The 23876-nt window shown below is 34.8% G+C and overlaps 2 protein-coding genes across 2 annotated transcripts; both read left to right on the top strand.

The window, feature by feature from the left end:
• Nucleotides 1-763: 763 nt before the first annotated feature.
• On the top strand, nt 764-3070 carry LOC132274487 (NAD(P)H-quinone oxidoreductase subunit M, chloroplastic). The gene is made up of 2 exons (XM_059775755.1): nt 764-1341; nt 2660-3070. The coding sequence occupies exons 1-2, from the start codon at nt 892-894 to the stop codon at nt 2849-2851; spliced, it is 642 nt and encodes a 213-aa protein (XP_059631738.1). The 5' UTR covers nt 764-891; the 3' UTR covers nt 2852-3070.
• A 3237-nt stretch (nt 3071-6307) lies between these two features.
• On the top strand, nt 6308-22553 carry LOC132274484 (UDP-sugar pyrophosphorylase-like). The gene is made up of 17 exons (XM_059775753.1): nt 6308-6544; nt 6644-6748; nt 7316-7432; nt 8373-8513; nt 8750-8849; nt 9367-9494; nt 9575-9646; nt 9781-9845; nt 10309-10369; nt 10504-10621; nt 13146-13270; nt 15383-15459; nt 19054-19159; nt 19329-19388; nt 19962-20042; nt 21800-22039; nt 22133-22553. Exons 1-17 carry the CDS (start codon nt 6458-6460, stop codon nt 22298-22300), a joined length of 1851 nt encoding a protein of 616 aa, XP_059631736.1. The 5' UTR covers nt 6308-6457; the 3' UTR covers nt 22301-22553.
• The last annotated feature ends 1323 nt before the right edge of the window (nt 22554-23876 follow it).

Genomic DNA, 23876 nt, shown 5'->3' with positions numbered 1-23876 from the left:
TTGAGTTCAGTAGAAGAATCAGTTCAGTAATCAGAATCCTCCAGTTATAAAATGAAAAATACTAGTCAAGAGTCTGAATATATCAGCCCATTCAACTTCCAATATTGGGATTTTGAAATTTTCGCGTAATTGAACTGAATTAATACCAAATGTGTAGCTGCATAAACAGACAATGTAATGCTGAAATTTGGCCACTTGATATGTATGCAGTATTCTAACGATTTCCATACATACATATGTGTGTATTGTTAGTGTGATGTTGTGGCTCGAATTTTGTTTCAATCAGAATGACCCGAAAAATATGAGCTTAGCCCCCTTTTTCCACTTGCGGGTCTTGAACCCTGTTTAGAACTCTGTTGTAGCCTAATATACAAAGGCATTTAGGGTTTGAAGTGGTAACGTAAGAACACTAAAAATCACAGAAAAGGGAGAGACAGTCAGTACTTGGAGACTAAACATGTAATCTCCCGTCTTTCGTATAATGAAAATTTTCATTGAAGATTCACCGTGGAATAAGCTTAACACGGAACCAGGCAAATATTTTTATGTGGCATGGTTTACTTTTCTGTCATGATTTTTATCTTTGTTGTTGGTTTGCATATGTGGTATCAGATCCTCCATCAATCTTACATATTGCACCACATAGCTTCATATTTTAACGGTGCAGAATATTCTCACATAGCTCAATTTGATAGGTCACCCAATTTCCTGTTTTCCTCAGCCACACGCACAAATATAAACTACCTTATTATTAAAAAAACCAAGAAATCTTATCCACAAAAAAGAGGACACAAATTAATTGGCCTTTCTCTGAAAATTTTCCAAAAACCCAAGAAAACTACAAAGAAAGCCTTCAAAGTTCAAACCCCAAAAATCAAAATTCAATTAACCATGGCATCAACATCCTCATACATGGCCTTAACTAAATTCTCAATGTTTGGCAGGACAGGTGGGAAAACAGAGATGAGAAAGAGAAATCACGTGTTCTCCATTTCAGCTCAGCAAAAAACTGGAGTTCAAGAACCACAGGAAGTGAAAGTACCAGAAGAGCCAGAGAAGAAGCAACCAGAGACATACAAGCAGCCACTAAGACCAGTTGAACCACAAGTGAATGTGGAGAGCAAGAACATGAGCGTAGAGTATGGAGGGCAGTGGCTCAGCAGTGTCACCCGGCACGTCAGGATTTACGCGGCCTACATTGATCCGGTCACCTGCGCATTTGATCAAACGCAGATGGATAAACTGACCCTCATTCTTGATCCAACCAATGAATTCGAGTGGACAAGTGAAACTTGCAACAAAGTTTACGGTTACTTCCAAGAGCTAGTTGATCACTATGAGGTAATTTTTCTTCTACGATTTACAAGGATTAGTTGATTTTATTGTTAGATATATATATAGTATTTATTTTTGGTTTGTGATTGAAGAAAAAGTTGTTTGGCTTGGAAGAAACTTAGGCACACCTCGTAGCTGAGTAAACCAGAGAGGCAAAGATCTAATATAAAATTGACTTGTAGTTCATTTTTCTTTGGTGGTTAATTCCTGTGGGGGTTTTTAATACAACGGATTAATACAAGGGGTGATATCTAAATACAAGGTATGATGGATTATGAATAGCAGGCTAATATATAAAAGCTGGAAGTTAGTTAAAAATATCGACCTCCATCCTTGTGCATGGAGGTCTCTATTTATAGTCTCAGCCATGAGCTTGTTTTTCGAGAGGAAAGCCTTGAGGTGACCCACCTTAGTAAGGTAGTCATCGTGACCCTATTAGACTTGATAGGGCTAACTTGATCTTTTAGCTCGAGTGTGAGTATTGATACATTGAATGTACATCATTTCACAAAGCGGATCATTAATGTGATTATCAGTATCCCAGTCGAGGTACATGGCTTCATCATATCTTTGACTGGGCCTATGGAGTAAGAGTTCATAGGTTAAGGGCCCTCCTTTTCAACCCATCCATGACCCATTTCCTCGTGTGAGCAAGAGAGACACACGAGCCTGGCTTGGGCGGGCTCCATGTAAGTATTGCAAGAAGGCTTGAGCTTGGAACCATGGGGGTGTGCCTTGTGGCCATGTGGGTCACATCTCCTACAATTCCAACAGATTTTTTTGTTGATTATCTAAGAATGTCAACTCTTGAGTTCGATTTTTGAGACTAAATTTGATTGTCAATATTTATTCCCAATCCGGGAATATTGAAGTTCTAAATTGATGAACTTGAGATGAGATATGTCACGAACATTGCATTAAATCATAGAATTGTTCTTCAAGTGCTTGGTTTATCTGTGACTATAATTCTTCAATGCTTGTTTCATTTCCAAGCTGTAAGGAAAGAAAGTAAAACTTAACCACAACCTGCTACGGAGTATATATTTGTACACGTATATGATATACAAAATTGACCATTAAAGGCCACATTTTAAGAAGTGGAAACCAAGTGCCTGATGAATATTGAAGATGGATTATTTATTTCATAAGCGATCTCAATCCAAACTCAAATTGACTAGGGCTATATGTAACTATAGGATGCTCATTAACTCATCAAACGATGTTCAATAAATTAATGAATTTCAAAATGTGATCTAGCCTTTCTTTGCCATCACTGTTGTGTTTGATTTAATTGTTGTTGACAAACTGAATGTGGAATCTGCAGGGTGCACCATTGACAGAATACACGCTCCGTCTAATCGGATCGGACATAGAGCACTACATTCGGAAGCTGCTGTATGATGGGGAAATCAGATACAACATGAATGCAAGGGTGCTCAACTTCAGCATGGGGAAACCACGCATTGGATTTAATTACAGTGATGACCAAATTCAAGATGTAAACCAACAAGCTTGAGAACCAAAATGTCAAACCTTAGGGACACAAAACACAGAGTGGCAATAAAGTTTGAGGGTTGTAACATGTCAGTAATATGAGTACATCAACTTCAATGGTAGTATGTGCATTACAAGTGATCCAAGGTTGCAGACTTGCATTATGTACATAAATACCTTTAGTCAATTAGTTGACACCTGATCAAATTTTCAAACAATTTATCTAATTTCCAGTTTCAAATATCTCGAGCCGACGAGTGTGTGAATATGAGTCGACGTACATCCCGCATGCTCTTTCTAGACTAGTGATGTAATCTTATGAAGCTTCAAACATCTTTCAAATTAATCAATGTCCGAGCAGGTGTGGTCATATTCAAATCCTTCTTCCCCCGGTTTGTCAAGATATATATATATATATATATATATATATATATATATATATATATATATAAAACAATTTCTTGTTATTCGTGAAATTCACCTCATGAAACATGTATTTTGAAGTAGTTATGAAGCCCTATCCTAGCATTTCTAGACAATAGACATGCTAATTACATCAATTCACTGGTTCAATTGAGTCATGAATGCAAAACTGCACTATTTGTGGAATATTTTGGGTGGGGAAGTTTGGAGTCAACACAAACCTTTTCACATAATTATTGCTATATATATATATATATATATATATATATATATATAGGACCAGACTATACTTTAGCAGCATTTCTTTCACGATGTTGGCCCAATAATTGGTGCTAGCTCTAACTTTCTAAAGATTACTATACTTTAGCAGCATTTCTTTCATGATGTTGGCCCAATAATTGGTGCTAGCTCTAATTTTCTAAAGATGCATTATATCTTTTTCCTTTAATATTACCAACCTATCAATTCCAACATTCTGCTCATGTAAAAGGGTATGGGTGATGGAGGTGGGACCCTATACAGTTGCATCACATCTGCAACTGAATATGTTATTTGGGTGGTCGTCTAACCTTTTCATACTAGTGACAACAAAAGAAAGAAAAAAAAAGTTAATCACAAACTAACCAACAAACTAACCACTTTCTTTTTCTTAGCACCAAACAAACAACCAAACTCACGTCACCAACCACAATGATGGTTAATGGTGCCAAGGATTCGAACTCTTCAGTGCACCTAAATTCCATGATGGTCCCGAGACCAAGAGAGGATTCTGTCCGTGCACTAACGAAGGGTGGAAATCATCTCTCACATATAGAGTGGATCCCACCTTATGTGCAATAATCTTATCCTTTTGATAATTAAATCAGTCCACTAACATGCTGGTATAGGGTCATTAACATGTTGCTTAATCTTCTTTTGTATATGGCAATTTAGGTCATGGGTAATTTAGTTCATACACTCTACCTTCTTAGAGTTCACGTTCCCATAAAAATAAATATGTGAGTGAATTTCTTGTTAATAAAATAAATAAATAAATAAATTGGTACACTTTTTTACATTTCAGTCTTACGTATTTTTCAATAAAATAGAGTCTCAGTGTTTAGTTTAACTATTGTCATATCAGTGGATTTTAATTTCTATCTTTTTCATATATATATATATAATGAGTATTGCTACATTGAACGACTAAAAAATAACAAAATGTTAATCGACTCAAGAGGTGGACAACATTCATTTGCTACGTATGGTACAATTCTGCTTACTTAAAATTACTCCATCAAGTTTCTTTTCACGTATTTCTCCTCATGGATTTTTATTTTTTATTTATTTTTTCTTCGAAAGGTATATCCCATTATCCCTCCTCTCACTCTTTCCTCTTTTGTTGGAATTAAGGATCTCAAACTAATTTAATCATATCCAATAATTCCCTGACGGAAAAAGTCAATCAAATGGCTAATTTTGGGAAGAAATTACAAAAATTTAGGAAAAAAAAAACACACACAAAGAATTGAAGTGTAAGGAAATACATGGGAAACAATAGTTCAATTAGCCTAGCACATCAGGTCTTGGGATTTAAGACTAAGTGGAGGCATGTGTGTGATATGAGATCTTACTTCCTAGATAGACGTTAAAGATTCAAGCCTCAACTTCAATGAAGGTGTGTGCGTGTGAGTACCATATACATGGAAAACAAAATCATAATCTTCAATGAAGGTGTGTGCGTGTGAGTACCATATACATGGAAAGCAAAATCATAATCTTCAAAGAAAGTATGTGCATGTGAGTACCATATATATGGAAAACAAAATCATAACCTTCAATGAATGTGTGTGTGTAAGTACCATATATATGGAAATCAAAATCATAATCTAACGGTTCGACAAAGGAGTTCAAGAGAACACATAAGGCTTAACTTGCAGATACTAATAAGACCCATTTAAATAGTTATATTTTTACTTATGTGATGATACATCATTGGTTGGTGACACAAATGACATGGTATTCTCGGTATAAGAAAAAAAAATTCATGAATAAGGGATCGCTTGGGGCAAACCATAAATTTGGATGTATTGAATTCGATTCTTACAATGCGCAAAAATACTTTGGCTTAAATGATACGTATTATCGCCAGTAGATGTATGTGTGATTTGTGAGGGCGAAACGAGGTATGCCAGCGACACTTGTCCCCTGGCCTGACTCCACCCTCTATAATACAGATGGTAATTTTTTATTTTTTACATATACATATATAATTTTTTATTTATATAAAAACCCCCTACAATTATTAGTTTTTAAAATTATCCCTTAATTTTTTAATTTTTAATTTTACTCTTTAAATTCCGTTTTCAAAAAAAAAAGTTAAAATTTTTACTTATAAAAAAAAAAAAAAAGTTAAAATTTTCTTGTTAAATTAAACTCTAATTTTTTCCCTTTCTAAGTTCTGTCATTTTCCTTTTTCTTATTTTTCTCCCATTTTTTTTTTTTTTTTCAAACACTTCTCCGAACTGAAATCCTGGATTGCAGGCATGGCTAGTGAGCAACATTAGGCCTAAGAAAAAAGAGGAAATGAGAATTTTCAGTGAAGGTTGAAAAAAGAAACACTGTTACTGTAGTTGATGGTACAGTCGGATAGAAGAAATTTAACCAAAAATAAAGGGCAAAAAAGAAAAAAAAGTCAAATAAAAGAAGTAGTCAATTTTCATATATATTTAGAGGCGTTGGTCAATTGTAAAGCCAGAATAAACGAAGTACTGAGTATAAATTTAGGGATTTCCACGTCAGTCAATTGTAAAAATGGAAAGTGAGTCAATTAAACAAACCCTCAAGGTGTTGTCTGTCTCATCTCTTGGCGAAGAGTTTCGATTCTATTCCAAGTGTCTAACCGAATATACCTGGCAACCAAATTCAAACTCTACCTGAACCGGTAAAAGGCCTATTCATAACAAACCAACCATCAATTCATTTTGCCGGTTCCTTCCGGTCTCTCGCACACACATACATTCCTCCAGATCCGCAATAAATACATACATTACATATATATATATATATATATATATATATATATAATAAATACATAATTATATATAACTTGGTCTCACTTTGTTTATAGCATCAGTTTCAAAACGACTCTTTATCGTCACAAGCTTTTTATTGATCGCTTCGTTGCAGAGAAAATCTCTGCAAATCGTTTGATTCACTTTACGTAATGGCCTCCGTGCTTGATATGAATGGCGATTTCGCATCTTCGGCTCCGAATCTCCTCAAAAACCTTCCCCAACTCTCCCCTGACCAGGTTCATATATATATATGTATATGTATAATTGAAATGGTTTGATTTTTTTAGTTTCTTTATTTGATTGGATTGATTGGAATACACGATGTTGTGTGGTAGGTTGAGCTTGCGAAGCTGCTGTTGGAGGTCGGACAGAGCCATCTGTTCCAGCATTGGGCTGAGCCTGGCGTCCACGACGATGAGAAGCGTGCTTTCTTCGATCAGGTATATGAAGGTTTCTATATTTGAATTGATGCAATGTCAATGTGAACAATTTTGCAGATCATTCTTGCTATGCAATATCAATGCTTCTCTCTCTATATAATATCATAAATTATGTTGAGTTGTGAATATATACATATTTTTTGGATTAAAACCGGGGACACTGTTGAAAAAATTCATTCAGAGTTTGCGGAATTCAGTTTGAAAACAAGCATAAGAATTGAAAAGTTTGGATTTTTTCCAAGGTAAAAGCTATAATAAGGGCGCTCTTACTGTGAGTTTGCCCTCATCATAGACTTACTCTATTCTAAATCTGGCAATTAATACAGTTGTACTTAAAATTTTATACTGAGCCTGAGAGCCTCCATAGCTACTTTTAAGAAGAGAAATTTTAATACTACAATTAATTGAAGTTCAGGTTGTACTGTTTGACTTTTATCTTCCCTTTTGAATCTGCTTCATCTTTATCTCTATGGCGTAACATTTCACTTGAATTCGTGTTAGAAGTATTGTTCCTATACCTTATTATTTTATTTTTTAAATTTTATGAACTATAGCTGTTTCTTTTAGGTTGCTCGACTTAATGCAAACTATCCTGGTGGGTTGGCATCATATATCAAAACTGCCAGAGAACTCTTAGCAGATTCAAAGGCGGGGAAGAACCCATTTGATGGTTTTACACCTTCTGTAAGTTAACTTACTTTTGAAATTTGTTCTGAAATTATGTTAATATATTCTTTACATTTGCAACTTATGGGTCTTGTACACATTTATAATCATTTTTAATTGACCCAAATTATGTTAATGTATTCTGACAACCATTACACCCTCAATTGTATGGTCAAAGTAAATTGGCAGTTGATGTGATTAGACTCAACTGATTAAATAGTAGACTGAGGTGTATTGTCTACTACTCAATATTAGATAGACTGCTAAATGATTTACGAGATTTATAGATAATATAAGTAATGCATCAATACTAAAAACCAACTGGAGAAGAAGAATCCTCATAGCTGAACTCAATTAATGGGGATTCAGGTTTGAGCTGAGTTGCATAAGTAAAGCATCATAAATATGGAAAAGCTAAAGCATCATAAAGTGTACTTTACACTTTCTCCTTTTCTCATATAACCCAATTTTCAATTACTCGGACCAGGATTAACAGACTCCCTTAGACACAAATATCTCCTAATCTATTGAGTTAAGGATGTGTACTTGAGCTCTACTATTGACTAATAATCCTGACACAACCATAAATTTTGTTGTTCTACTTGAAGGTCTGAATCAGTTTCCTTGTGAAGTTGTTTTACAGTGTGCTATTCATCTTTACCGGCAATAATTCAATCTTTATACAACTGATCTCTTCTTGAATCTATTAATTGGCTGCTCAAATACTTTACAATTAGTAGTTGGTATGATGTACTTTACACATTCTCCTTTTGTAATATAACCCAATTTCCAATTAGTCGGACCGGGATATTGAGTCTATGCTTAGAGCGATGGCTGTCTTCCAATACATTCACAGTGCATGTATTTGACTTGCAGAGGAGTTGCGCTGAACCATTTCTTGTGAACTTGATAACAACATTGAAATTATATCTACATAGTGTATGAAACATTTTTGCAGGTTCCGTCGGGAGAGATTCTGACTTTTGGCGATGATCACTTTGTTCAATTTGAGGAGACTGGTGTCAGGGAAGCACGGAATGCTGCATTTGTTCTTGTAGCAGGGGGACTTGGGGAACGTCTTGGATACAATGGAATTAAGGTACTTTATTCATACGCCTATGTGAGCATTTAATTCTTAGGTTGAACAAAACTTTTGCTGTTGCAACAATTTCCTTAAAACTGTTCATCATCTTATATCATTAGGAGACTATGTCTTGGTTTTCAAATGTAATTGTAGCGTATAGGACATATCCATGTAAATAGTTCTAAAAGGGACAGGTTATTTGTCTTAAATTAGTTACAATGCTTATAAATATTTTTGGTTGCCTCTTGCAGGTGGCTCTTCCTTCAGAGTCTACCACCGGAACAGGTTTCTTACAGCAGTACATTGAGTCCATTCTAGCTTTACAAGATGCTAGCTGTGGACAAGTGCAAGGTTTGTTTTTACCTATGGCCTGTAACTATGTAGTCTAAAGATAATTCTGGATCTCATACCTTAAGACCCAAATTGTCACTCTACCTGGTTTTTCAGTTGTCTTTTATCCCCAAGGCCCCTGTTGTTGCTATTGGGATTGTTTTCTTGAAACAAGATGCTATGATGGCTTCAGATACTACCAACTATGGTGATAGGGGCTCTTATCTTCAAGTGGATAAAAAAGAAATGGTGGAAACATCTTTCTTATCTTAAAAAGTTTCTATAGCCGAGCATAAAAGTTGAGAAATTTGGAAAAAAATTAGTATCTTTAGTAATTCCCATAGGTTAACAAACCTTTAGAGCTCTAAAGATAGTACTGGCTCTTACATGTTTTGTGTCTTCCTATTTTGCTTAGCAAGCACTAAATCTTTTGAAATCCCTCATTGATGTTCACCAAAAACTCAAAAACGTGATGTCAGCATTAACAAAATAGAAGTTTCTTATTTTGTCAGCTAATGTTGTAATTTTTAATTTGTAGGCGGATGCCAAACACAGATTCCTTTGGTTATAATGACGTCTGATGACACACATTTACGTATTTTAGAGCTTTTAGAATCAAATGCATATTTTGGAATGAAATCTACGCAAGTAAAACTTCTAAAGCAGGTAACAATTCAAATAATATAAAGAAAGTTCACTATGATTTTCAATGGAATATTTACACGTTAACGTTCCTATCATTCCAGGAAAAAGTTGCTTGCTTAGATGACAATGATGCCAGGCTTGCCATGGACCCACATAATAAATACAGAATCCAGGTAGCTCTGTGTTATTTACAGTATTTGTTTTATTGGTATGCTCACAATTTTAGCAATTAATTAATTTAGCATTTTTTCACTATCTCTGATGGTAGAATTTTCTTCTATTGTCTTTTCTGTGGTCTGTGTCATAGACGAAACCTCATGGCCATGGTGATGTTCATTCACTTCTTTATTCTAGCGGCCTTTTAAATGTGTGGTATGTTGTCTACTATGACCTTTTTGTTGAATTTTGTTCTTGTTTATCCACATTTGCCTTCATTTATATGCCAATTTTGATGTCTGATTTACGATGGCAAGATTTTTTTTTTCAAAAATGTGTTATTGTGCATGTGTATTATGTCTTTATTACTTGAGGTTAAAACTCAAAGCCTATAACCCACTTTAAATTATGTAGTCAGAGTGAACAGATAACCTTTCATATGAACTGAAAACTCTTTATTTACTCATAGATGTGTCTGTTTTTAGCCGTAAGTAATGTTGGGATTTTGATATGGAAAATTGACATATGTTTTTAAATTTTCCCTGCATTTTTGTTTTGAAGCTTAGAGACTGAAATTTATCTATTATTCTATTGATTACAAAGGATAGAAGTTCTATCAAATTGATGCCTGTTATGCAATCTGCAACTTCATAATTTAACCATGTCATTGTTTTATCAGGCGTGATGCTGGTTTGAGATGGGTTCTGTTTTTCCAAGATACAAATGGACTTCTTTTCAAGGTTCTCTTGATGTTTTGTGGCTTCATCTATTTTTCCTAGGGAAGAGTTATGTTTAAATATAAAGTGGATATAATTATCATTTTCCACATTGCCAAGCTAAAAAATATATACTTTTTCCTTTTTTATATGTTCAGGCAATCCCAGCTGCATTAGGTGTTAGTGCCACCAAACAGTACCATGTTAATTCTCTTGCTGTCCCTCGAAAAGCCAAAGAGGCTATTGGAGGAATTACCAGACTTACTCATTCTGATGGTACATTTTAATTGTAACATTCTATCTTTTTTGTAGTTTATATAAACTATTCATTGCAGTGAGCTGAAAGTTGTCACTGACTGGAAATTATTCTCAAGGAAGTCTGACTTCACATTTTGATCATCTAGACTATGTTATGAAGCCAATTCTCCTTATGGATGTACAAACAACTTACCAAATTAACTATCCTTTATTTTCTTACTTTAAAAATGAAAAGAATGGAATAGTAATTTCAGAAATACTAACGGTGCCAACTCTGCCAGCACCTCACTAGATAACTTGGGCATTTCCCTCCCTTTAAATTCAATAGGTTTTCTGAAATAAATGAGTGTCAGAGGTTAATGTAAGGTGAAGAGCGCACAGGCATAGCTTGAGTCATTTGTTTAGTTGGGATCTATTGCAACTTTAATCCTGTGCAATATGCTCTGATAAAAAATCTGCTTGTTGTCATTGTTAATGGGGATAACTATAATGATTCTTGTTCAAAATCATATGAGAGAGAGAGAGAGAGAGCAACCATTTCTTGTCTTTCAACACTTAGTAAACCTAATAAGCCTATGTAGGCTTATATAAAGAGTACAAGTCTTACTTAATAACACTAGGGCCCTATCAACTATATGTAATTACATAATGACCCAACACATGTATATATATATATATATATATATATATATAACATTCTAACACTCCCCCTCAAGCTAGAGAATATATATCAAATAATCCCAGCTTGGACCAGATAGTTCTTAACTGGTTATGACCCAATGCTTTGGTAAACATATCAGCTAATTGATCTTTAGACTTCACGAATGGAGTAGAGATGCTCCACGGAATATTTTTTCCCGAATGAAGTGACAATTAACTTCAATATGTTTGGTCCTCTCATGAAACACAAGATTGGATCTGGTCAAACGGGCTGGATCTGGGCTATCCCAGGTTTAGTAAACTAGGGACGGGCCGGATCTGGGCTATCCCAGGTTTAATAAACCAGGGTTGGAATAGCTATCCCAGGTTTAGTAAACCAGGGTTGGAATAGCATAACCGTGTAGCCAAACATGGGTCTTTTTCTTCACACCTTCACAAACGCTGGTGAACAACGCAGCGGAGGCGACGGCAACGGCAACTCAATCACAAGCAACGGCCGAATCAATAAGCAGCGACCGCTGCAACTTCCGGCCAAAAAAGATGAACCTCACCTCTGCAAATCGAGACGGCAGATGTCGGCAAGCTCGCTGACAACCAAAGAGGAGCTACCGGCGACGACGAACAAGGCTGAGACGACGACGAACAAGCTTCAGATCTGACGGTGACGAACGCGGCTGCAGATCTGACGACGGTGAACGATCAGCTGATGATGGCGACGAATAAGGAACTGCCGGCAGAGACCACCAACACCACAATTGCGATGCCGATCTTATACAAGAACAACCCAATTACAGACTCTCACACCCATGATCGTTTTGCTCTGATACCATGTTCAAAATCATATGTGAGAGAGAGAGAGAGAGAGAGAGAGAGCAACCATTTCTTGTATTTCAACACTTAGTAAACCTAATAAGCCTATGTAGGCTTATATAAAGAGTACAAGTCTTACTTAATAACACAAGGGCCCTATCAACTATATGTAATTACATAATGACCCAACACATGTATATATATATATATATATATATATATATATAACATTCTAACATTTCTTATTGTCACTGAACTATTGATGTTGTTTTCAATTTCACATGAGTCTTTTAATATGTGTATCATAAGTTAGGTCACTGAACTGCTGATGTTGTTTTCAATTTCACACGGGTCTTTTAACTTGTGTATTGTAAGTTACATCATCACCATGTTCTTGATCTAAGGTTTATCTGTCTACGACCTTGCTTCAGTCTGCCTGTTCAAGTGATTTATGTTCGAGTTTCTAGGACTTAGTCTTGCTGCCTTTACCACTGAGAAGATCTTGTTATTATTTATTCCCAAATCATTGAACATATGCACCAACATGGTGTGCAGGAAAAAAATAGAGAAACAAAAGATTATGCTGCCTAATGAGGCTTTTTTTTTTTTTTTTTTCTTCTATAAATTTATCGTTGAAGGGAAAAAAGATAGATTTCATCAATTAGGTGAGAAAATAATAATTTGCTCAATAGAGGTTGACTGTTCTGCTTTTGATCTTGTATTTTAAATGTTTGATTTCTCTATTCTCGCACTCCAGGTTTATATTAACGTATAGATGCAAGGTCCTATAGAACGCTTTCTTCTGCCTTCCACAGCTTTAGATGTATAGAGCTTGAATTGTGAAGATATACTTAACTAGCATGGGTTATCACCTGTGGCTGTGGATATATATATAATATGTGTGATTTGTTTTTTTAAAAAAGTATTATTTACATTAATTTTTTATTTAAGATCTTCGGCTTCCAAAACATGAAGCAAGCATGTAAGAGAAAATTTTATATCATATCATCTGGGCACTAAAATTTATATATCAACGTTGTATTTATTTATTGAAAATACAAACTGACTTCAGGTAGGACGATGGTGATTAATGTGGAATACAATCAACTTGATCCTCTGCTTAGAGCTACTGGATATGCTGATGGCGACGCCAACTGTGAAACAGGCTTTTCTCCTTTTCCTGGGAATATAAACCAAGTAAATTTCTGCCAGACTCTCAGTAATTTTTTTATTATTTTTAATTTTGTTTCCTGACATGCATATATTCTAAAAGCAAGTGTTTTTGTTCTCCTGTTTTTCATCTCATAGCCACTTGTTTTCTGGGGTGATTATTGACTCTATGTGTTAATAATTTTGAATTCTTTTATATATGTGTGACTGTTATTTTTCTGGAGGATCTTCAATTTCAAGGGCTTATGATAATTGCTTAGTGTAACTTGGTAAGCTTGGGAATGAGCCTTGATAACATTTAGGCCCTTAACCATTTGCGTGTTAATCTTTTACAATATATAGTGGTTAACGTGGTATCAGAGTCAAAAGGTCTCAAGTTCCAAGTCTCACTGTCACTGTCATTAAAATTAAACACGTGTTGGACCAAGAGAAGGTCACATATGAGGGGGCATGTTAGAAGATATAAATATCAAAGTTATACTCTCTCTAATAGCTTAAATTTTTAGAGTTGATGGTGGTTAACATTGTAGGCTGACCCCATATCTTAAGACCTTTGTTAGGTTGACTTGTTGGTGTAGGATGAATTTAAGAAACACTCATTTATGAGTCTGACGCATGGTGATTGAACACTAAGAACAGTAATCATGTGTAATTAGTAATTTGGTGGGCTTAAGATGTAGAAAATTTATAATTTTCTTTTTTCGTTTTAATAAGTTGCAAAGGTAAAAATTCAGACTGCCAAGCATTAGAATGCTGATTTGAATCTGACAGCAATCATTTTTGTGCAAATATGTCAACAGTTTGTTCTATACCTGGTCCGTCCCTCCCAAATCAATGATCGGATCCACACTGGATGCTAAGAAGCAAATAAGCCTGTACAAGGGGTTGGACTTGGTGAGTATTTGGAGGTGTCTGGTTGCTAGAACTTCTGGAAGCAGGCTACTGAAATTTCTGGGACTGTAGCATTTTTGAAGGTAATGCATGTTAGGAGGAGGATAGTGAAGGTGGAATTTTTGGAGGTATTATGTGTTTGGACAAATGTATATGGCAGGGAATGTTTAAGATTACAAATGTGGGATCTTGGGCTAACATTTAAAGAAATCCGGGGTTGTTTTTGGTGTTCAAAGTGTGGTCAACAAGGTATGGTTGCAAGTATGTAAGTGTAAAACTAGTGGAAAGAATTTTTAGGGTTAGAACTTCTAGAAGCATCATACCTAGGGTTAGAATTGCATCATCAATTCTAAAACAACTTTGATGCTTATGAAAAAATTTTTAAACAATTATTTGTTAAATATGAAGAATTCAATTCAACTCAAAGTCTCATTCCTTCCATTTATTTGAGGTCAGATAATTGAGTCTTGCCATTCCCCTCTGTCAGGACTCAGGAGTCATAACTTCAAATTCTTCTCTGTAATTCTCTCTCAACAAAGTCGTCTTTAAATTTTCTCTTTCTTAAAACTCTTATGAATTGATTCACTTGTTGTTGTGGTCTAATTCTCTCAAATTCAATTAACTGTTTTTAAGAAATTCTTTCTGCCATTCTTCATTTCCTGTTTTAATAAATTATTACTTGAGAGCACTAAAAATTCTAATTTAATTTGGATCAAAGTGATGGCGCAGAGTATTGCCTCATATGGTATCCTGTATATTGAATTTCGTGTTTCATCATTTATCTTTCTTCAAATGTGCACACGCTCATGCAAGTGCTTGTACTAGCACGAGTGACTTTTACGCGTACACAAAGTCTTACATGTGAGCTTTGAGAGAAGTGGCTCGAGATTCACAGTCTGCACTCAAGGAATTCCCAACGTATTACATGCTTAGATGTTTGGAATAATTTGATCCAGAAACAATCTCTAGCATCTTTTTTTCATCAAAAAATTTCCGGTTGACTAAAAGAATATGGTAAATTAGATGAACTGAATGATAAAAGGATATAAAATTTTCAAGTCAAATATCTATTATGGTGTTTGACATATATTTGCAAACCTTGTTCAAAAAGGAGTGTGCATAAGGTTCATTGTATGTTGATGGTGAATGATCAAATGACTTTCTTGATGAGTTTTGAGATACCTCTATAAATTTATGCAAGTGGTAATAGTTTCATGCTAAGGCTTGACTTGTATATGTTATGTGCAGTTGATACTTGAACTTGGCCCTTACATCGAGGAACTTACAAAAACCAGAGGTGCTATAAAGGAGTTTGTTAACCCCAAGTAATTTCTTTTTGTTCTGTCTTCCTACTTTGACCAAACCTCTTTAAAGCTTTTGTTGCTATGATGCTTTGTAGTGTTGTTATTTACACTGATCCTTCAGTTTACTTCTTTTTTTTATTTTTTATAGAAACTTCTTTGATTCGGATGATGATATGTGTAGTACAAAAGCAGTGGTGCTGCTGCTGGTTTTGAATAAGTAAAATATTAAAAAACACTGATATGTTTAGGTTGGAATATATATATATATATATCACTGATATGTTAGTATATATATATATCAGCATCTTTAAGACACGGACACGGACACTCCAAAATGGGCGAAGAATCCGTGTCCGACACGTGTCGGACACGGACACGCGTCGGACACACCCCGACACGTGTCGGACACGCCAAAAAACGTGTCTGGAATTTTTTTTATTTTTATTTATTTTTGGACACGGCTTGGACACGGCTCGGACACGGCTTGGACACGGCACAGACAGCTCGGACATGGCTTGGACAGCTCGGACACGGCTCGGACACGGCTCAGACACGGCTCGGACACACTTTTCTGGATTTTTTTTTTTTTTTTTAAATTTTTAATGCTGATATGTTAATTTTTTTTTTTTTTTTTTTAAAATTTTTAATGCTGATATGTTCTATTTTTTGTTTTGTACTACCCTAAAGATGGTGATATATATATATACTAACCTAAAGATGCCACAATTCGCCGTGTCCGTGTCCTAAAGATGCTGATATATATATATACTAACATATCAGTGATATATATATATATTCCAACCTAAACATATTAGTGTTTTTTTTAAAAAATTATTAATGCTGATATATATATATATATATATATATATATATATATATATATACTATTCGCCGTGTCCGTGTCCTAATTTTTTTGGATTTACCGTATCGCTGTGTCCGTGTCGTGTCGTATCCGTGTCCCGTATCCGTGTCCGTGCTTCTTAGAATACAGCACATAGTAACTTAAATGTTAAAATCACATTCATTATAAAAATACAAAATAGTTTGGTCAAACATATGATTTATTCAGGGGCTCTTCATTTGCTTTTACTTATAAACTTTCGAGAATTTCTTTTTGAGAAATGGCATTATCAATCTTTACTTAAAAAATTAAGCAAATACACCTCTCAATAATTGACCTTTTTTAGTGCAGATAAAAATCATTTAATAAAGTAGTGTCATGTTTAGTCATTTGACACTTCTTTGAAGCCAACAAGGTAAAAAGCCAATTATAATTCTTGATATTTCAAAAATGACCCTAATGAAAACCAATTGCCTCTCTGTTGAAACTTGACAAATTTGCCTAATTTTTTTAAGGGATCAATTATTTCGGCTAAAACAAATATTGGATATAAATTAGTAACTTTAACAAAAAGTCAAGATAATTGGGAATTGAAAATTTTAATATAAAGAGGTGGGATCTCAAAACTTTTGTGTTCTATAAGAGTTGTCTCCAGAATACCCATGGCCCATGGGGCTTATTATTCCGTGTAATCTTTTCGAACTAACATTCAAACTTTGGCTATCCAAGCATTCTTTGTTCTGCAGCTTGGGTTCCCAGATACTGTTAAACTTACATCGGCAGGAACTCATATTCCCCAGCTTGGTGGTTCCTAGATACTGTCAGAGAACTTAAATTGGCAGGAATTGTGTTCGCCAGCTACCATTAAAGAACTTATACGGGTTGTTATGACTTGGTAGCACAAGTATTACATATTATACTCAGAGGATTGTCTAGGTAATAATGTAGTAGTTCTACTACAAAAATCCTTAAAATTTGGTTCCCTAGTCAGTAGATTGGTTAGTTTGGGTAAATATGTTGATTGTTATGTTCGCTAAAATTGTTTCAGAGTCTAAATATCAAATCACATACTTGGAGAAGTCCACAAAAAGCACTTGTTATTTACTTTTATTTTCATTCAGATGACCTAAAGCTCCCAATTTTGAACCTAAGCATGTGCTTTGCTATGATTTATTTTTCATTAATAATTAATTATATAACTTGGGTGCCTAGAAATGGATGAACAATAGAATTCCCATTTGGCGAACAGTTACCTAATAAGTCTTCTTGAAGAATGTACATTTTTTGAAGGGATTGTTTGAAATGAAATAAATTTGCTTGCGTGATTGGGTTTTATTGTGGTTTCTTGTGATACAGCATATTGGTTACTTTTGGATTGCTAGACTGGATTTTGAGAATGTTTAAAGAAAAGTTGCTCTTGTTTTGGCTTTTTCCTTGTACCCCTTACTTCTCAAAATGCTTTCTTATTTTCTTGAAGAAATAGAAAAATACTACGGATCACAAGTTAAATTCTTAGAACCATTGGCAACCATGAAAAATACATGAAACTTTTTTCACAATTACATATTGACTTTCAACTAGGGGATACACGATGAAATGGTAAAGGTTCAGGCTGAAAAGAGTGTAAATGTTCAAGCTTGAGGATAGCCACTTTGTGCATCATAGTCATCTCCTCTTAGCACCCTGTGCAGGCATTACCAGCGCTACATTCTAGTACTATGACATGTAAATTCATATTCTAGTATACATGTTGCGCTCTGTTATATATTTTCAAATTTTGACATTTCAAAGCTCATGCTCCTTGCTCTTACCCTGATTTTCCTAAAGATAGGCAAAGTGGTATTTTGGTGATATATGTTCTAGATATATATTAAAACCTCTTTAGGGAGATTTTGGAAATGGTGTTAGCGATGATTGTGGTAGTGGCAGCATGGATTTCAAGAAGGTGTAGGTGGAGATTCTGTTTCCAATTAAGGTGAAAGTAGTGGTGATTTGTATTGTAAAAGTGGTATTCTTGGGGTTTTATATTAATAATGAATGATAGAAAGCTACATTGTAACGTGATGCATGCAGGTGTACCATTTTACTTATATTATATGTCTTGGCATAATTATCGGTATATTTTGATGCATAATATGACAAATTTCACATGGAAAGTATTATGTATTGAAAAACCAATGGAAGTGAAGATGTTTATAGGGGTAACTTGTGATGTACATGTACTCCATGACAAAGGTGGGAGAAGAAAAAACAGCAAATGTATTCTATCTTTTCCGTCATAAGATGTTGAGCTTCTTGAGAGAGCTGCAACAGCAATGGGAGCTGACAATGAATTTTACCACCATGCAATCCTATTATCATCCCAATTATGCTTTCCTCTTATTTCTTGTTAAGTGCTTGAAATTGCAGAATATTCTCTAGTGGTGCTGCATTTGATTGTTATTCTTCTAAATTTTAAGTTCTCGTATGTTTTAATTTTTTTTTTTGTTTGGCCAACTTAGTATAAGACATAGCATTTAAACAACTGTGTAACACTTTTGTGCTGTGAAGTCCAACCTTGTAAATCAAGATACTTTTAACTTTCCACTTTTTGTTCACCAAAATAGAATCTCACTCTCTTGTTTAGTTTTTATGGTTGTACTGTTGTCCATTTCACAGCTGGTGAAATGACTTGTTTCGATTTTGTCTCTGTTTCCCCTGCAAAGCTTTCTTTTTCTTTTTCTTTTTTTTTTTTTTTTTACACCCTTGATTACGTGGTGTCCCTCTTACTACAGATATAAAGATTCTAGTAAAAATGCTTTTAAATCCTCAACTCGACTAGAGTGTATGATGCAAGATTATCCTAAAACATTGCCTCCATCAGCAAGGGTTGGATTTACTGTAAGTAAACATTTTGAATCTCCTGATTGATATTGTCTGTTTAATTCTATGTTATCTGTTAGTATATGTTATATATTTGCTTACTTATCAAAAAATATATATTTGTTATATAGTTGCTGTTTCCAACTTGTAGTTCAGTATGAAAAGTGATTTCTTCTTGACTTCTTAGGTAATGGATGCATGGCTTGCTTATGCACCTGTGAAGAACAACCCCGAGGATGCTGCTAAGGTAAATATTTGGCAATAAACTGCTTCTTACAGTCCTTATAATCTTGTTTATAAAGGTAGCTGGAAAATTGTGTATATATATGTACTTGGACATCCTAACGAGTTACAATTCTCACCCATATGGCATGCAAGAAAAGGTTGGGCTCCAAGTCTAAGTGGTCCCCACCTCAACCTTGTCATGATAAAATTATCATGGTGATTAGGTTTTTTATTTTTATAAATTTTTTTAATTTAAATAATAAAAAATGGCTGTTTTTTAATAAATTGATTTGGAATTTTTTTTAATTATGGTAAACTTTTTCAGACATTTTCTTTATGGAGGTCCATCTTGTGATGGGTCCTGTACCACTCAGTATTTATGTGGTGAAAATTATCTGTAGCATACCATTTCTCACTATTTATTAGGTTATTTTTTACTTTATTTTTTCTATTAATTGTTAGTATTTCCTTTTAGATTATCTTTTATTAATAACATTTCTTTTCCCAACTTAAATCACAAAGTAGTAATGTGTTTTGATGTTTTTTAACTTAGAGAATTATTGTCATATTTCTAATTGTTTGAACTCAACTAAAGGTACCAAAGGGGAATCCATACCACAGTGCTACTTCTGGAGAAACGGCAATCTATCGGGCAAACAGCCTAATTCTTAGGAAGGTATATATTTCACTCTTCTGGTATCTGTAAATTTATATATTCAATATGATCATACTGAATGTAGTTTTACTTCTGTGAGAATTCCAAACTAGGGAAAGTGAAGAGACCCGTGACCTTCCACTACCATCAACATATAACCTATGCTAGATTTAATAACTGCCAACAGTTTTTTATTGATATTCTCACCAACCCATCTTTCGCTAGTGTAAAATTTTCCGTGACATGTTTTGCTGTTTTGGTCTTGCTTACCTTTTTCTTAGAATTTGAACAAAATAGGAGCATATAAAATTTCCTACTAAAAATACATAAGTAATATGGTACTTTGGATTGAACTGTATTTTGGCTGACTGTTAGTGGTCCAAGCTCTGCCAAAATGCATGTTCAGTCAGTCCAAGTATTGACCAAGTGATCAAAGATGACTTTGCATATTCTGCTACCTATTCAAATTCTGTTTTAGTTTTCTTTCTTTTTTCCCTGGAGAAGAAATGTGAGAAAATGGATTGTATGGCATCTGAGGCCCAATTCAAATGATATATGGCGTGCATAACTTGGTTGATAATGGACATGCAACTGAAAATTTGGTGGCCCAGAAACAATCGTGGTGTAAGAATAGCAACTTTTATTTGGGATATTACTTAATCTTGATTCATTGCATAAATTTCAATTCCTAAGCATTTTATACAATCTAAAGTTGCCCATTAGTATTATGAATATGTTAAACATCTGCTTCTAATTCAATATTGGAGTATTTTTCCTCCAATTATCCATTCAATACTGGAAGATTTTTTTATTCAGAGATGTCTAACCCAACTCTACAGTTGCATTCCCTGAACCTAATTTAACGAGGAATGACTGTATCTGCATGTAACTGTCATGCACATGTGACAGCCATCATAATTTCAACATTTCTCGGGCCCTGCATGGGAAGAACATTGAAACTGGGAAAATCATGGTCATATGACGATCAGCGAAGTGCTCTGTCCCCCATTTCTTTTTTCTTCTTTTTGAATGCTCCACAAAAAGACTTCCATAAAAGAAATATAATTCTTACAATACCTTCCACATTTCATATTTTTATTTGTAGGAGTATTTGCACATTTTCAATTAATTTTATGGAGTTTGACTTGCTTTTGTTATTCCAAACAAAAGCATCCTTCCTGATCCTACTAATTAGGTAGGAAGAAACTGAACTCTGATATTTGAAAAATGCTTCAGAAGGTATCTTTGAAGTAAATGGCGATTGGTAGACTCATCCTTGATCAGTATTTCCAGAACAACTTCATTTTAGGCAAGAAGGATAATAGCATCGTCAAGTTGAGAACATTAGCCGTAATGTCTCCAATCTCACCATATACTACATTAAACATACATATCCAATCTAAACACATTGTACAATAACACGTCAATATATGTACACGCGCATTCATCTTTATATGTATATAGTATTTATTTATGTATGTAGTTATGTCAAGATGTACCTTTGATGGGACCTGTGAATTGGGGCAGCTGAGAACTTTGCCTTCGTAAGAAAACAATATAATCTAGAACCAAGTGATACAGGGAAACACAATCTTGGCAACTCTATAAATTGAAGTGCCCTTGCAGTTTGTTGCTTAAAGATTCTTATTATATCAATTTATATTAATTATCAGTAGAGTGTTGGGGACTTTGACTGCATACAACACATTTGCATGCGCGTGGATTAGTACTTATTCTGTAGTAATTCTAAATGCATTCTGGTTCCTGTTTGTTACCAGGTTGGCGTTAAGGTAGATGATCCCGTACACCATGTGTTCAATGGACAAGAGGTGGAAGTATGGCCCCGTATTACATGGAAGCCAAAGTGGGCCATTACTTTTTCAGATGTTAGAAACAAAGTGAGCGGTAGCTGCTCGGTGTCTCAGAAATCTACCATGGCCATTAAGGGCCGTAACATCTTTCTTGAGGATCTCTCCTTGGATGGAGCTCTTGTGATCAACTCAGTTGATGATGCAGAGGTATGCAGCATCTTGGTTTGTGCATGAGACTGACCTTTCGATATTGATTTTGGAAAATATATGTATGACAAGAAAATTGTCACCTGCTAACAGGTAAAAGTGGGAGGTTCGGTGCAAAACAAGGGATGGATCGTCGAAAATGTTGATTACAAGGATCCTTCAGTACCCGAAGAAGCGAGGATCAGGGGTTTCAGAATAAATAAGGTCGAGCAGTTGGAAAAAGATTACAATGAGGCTGGAAAGTTCATCTTGAAGCCTTGAAGGTGAACTGAAGCATTTTTTCCAAGATCGCATTTTACTTCCATTGGCAAATTAAATATTATTTGATGCTGCAATTAAATATATATATATATATATATATATATGTATATGTATCTGTATATGTATATATATTATTTGATGCTGCAATTGCCCAAAATATTATTTAATGCTTCTCCATCACTGGCAGTCTCATTCGTTAATTCTTGTAATTGCCCAAAATAAAAAGCATTCTGTCCTCTTCTTTTTCCTTGTTTTTCTTTTTCTAACTTATCAAACCTGGTTTTGTGCTAAATTGGTTTGCAAAATGTAATTTTCTGGAAGAAAAAAATATATATATTTGAAAGATGGTAAGCGGAAAATAATGGAGTTCTTGTTTTAATTTATTTTTACTATTTCTGGTTAAAGAATAAGAAACCATGCTGAAAATACAAATCCATGATTGAACTCTGACAAGTAGGTGAAATGGTAAATCTGTAATGCTAAAATTGTATGGGAATTAGCATTTGAATGTGATCCGATTTGTGTGAAAGCTGTGATGTTCAACATCACCAGGGAAAGAGAGGTTGTGGACGTGAACATCTTCTCAACTGTGTAGACGTGGGCTTTGAAAACCGTTTGTACGGAGTTTGTAAAACGGACAATATTTACACATAAGGGCTGGTCGCGACATATGGTATTAGTGCCAATTTTCAGCCGAAAATAGGACATGCACAAGCCCATGAGTTCAAGTGAGTGAGGATGCTGGTCCCAAGAGGGGATGATTGTAGGGACGTATTTGTTGGCATTTGTATGTATAGACTGATATGATATCTCATAATTGTTTAGATACTTTTTGAAGACTGAACAAAGAGAATATACTAGAGGAACAATATCTACATTCTCTCGCTCACACTCTGACAACTCATGAGAAGAAACAGGTTCAAAAATTTGAGATGTTTCATTACCATGTGAAAAGGGTGACACAAGGTCTAAAATCTCTGCCGACAAATGTGATTGCCATTTTTTCCAGCAATTACCATGTCTTTTGGAATCAATTCCGGCCTGCCCTGGGACGTGGGTTGTTGACCTGGGAAAGGTTTGTGGTGGAAATTTCTGGAGGGGTAAGCGATGTGATTCAAATTTTTAACTTACATACTTGGGGAGATTCTATCAAGAAACATACCAAACCCTATCACACTACCATTTGGTCCCTTCTTGTATCTAAATAAGATTCCATTTTGTTGGTACTCAAAGCTCAATCAACTTGTGTTGTAGGTTTATTGATTGTTATAGTAATTATTTGTACTCGAAGGGCAATGTTTTTTAGCCAGTTAATATAGGTAGGTCCCACACGATAGTCCAATCTCTACTTTAGAAGTGGCCTAGCGAAAATGAAGTAGGCCCACCACGGCTAGCGAACTGGCTAGCGAAAAAGCGCTACCTTGGGTTTTTTTTTTTTTTTTTGCCAAGTCACCTCGTTACTATTTGGCAGCATGATTTTTTTGGAAAAAAAAAAAAAAAAAAAAAAAAAGAAGAAGAAGGGAGGTTATTTTGAGCTCTTTTTTAAAAAAATAATAATAATAAAATTCATTCAATA

The sequence above is a fragment of the Cornus florida genome, unplaced genomic scaffold, assembly GCF_030987335.1.
Source record: "Cornus florida cultivar Cherokee Brave unplaced genomic scaffold, ASM3098733v1 CherokeeBrave_3.0.0_Hap2_Chr09, whole genome shotgun sequence".
Classification (NCBI taxonomy): Eukaryota; Viridiplantae; Streptophyta; class Magnoliopsida; order Cornales; family Cornaceae; genus Cornus; species Cornus florida.
Note: the sequence above shows the minus strand (reverse complement) of the source record. Positions and strands in the feature narration are given on the sequence as shown.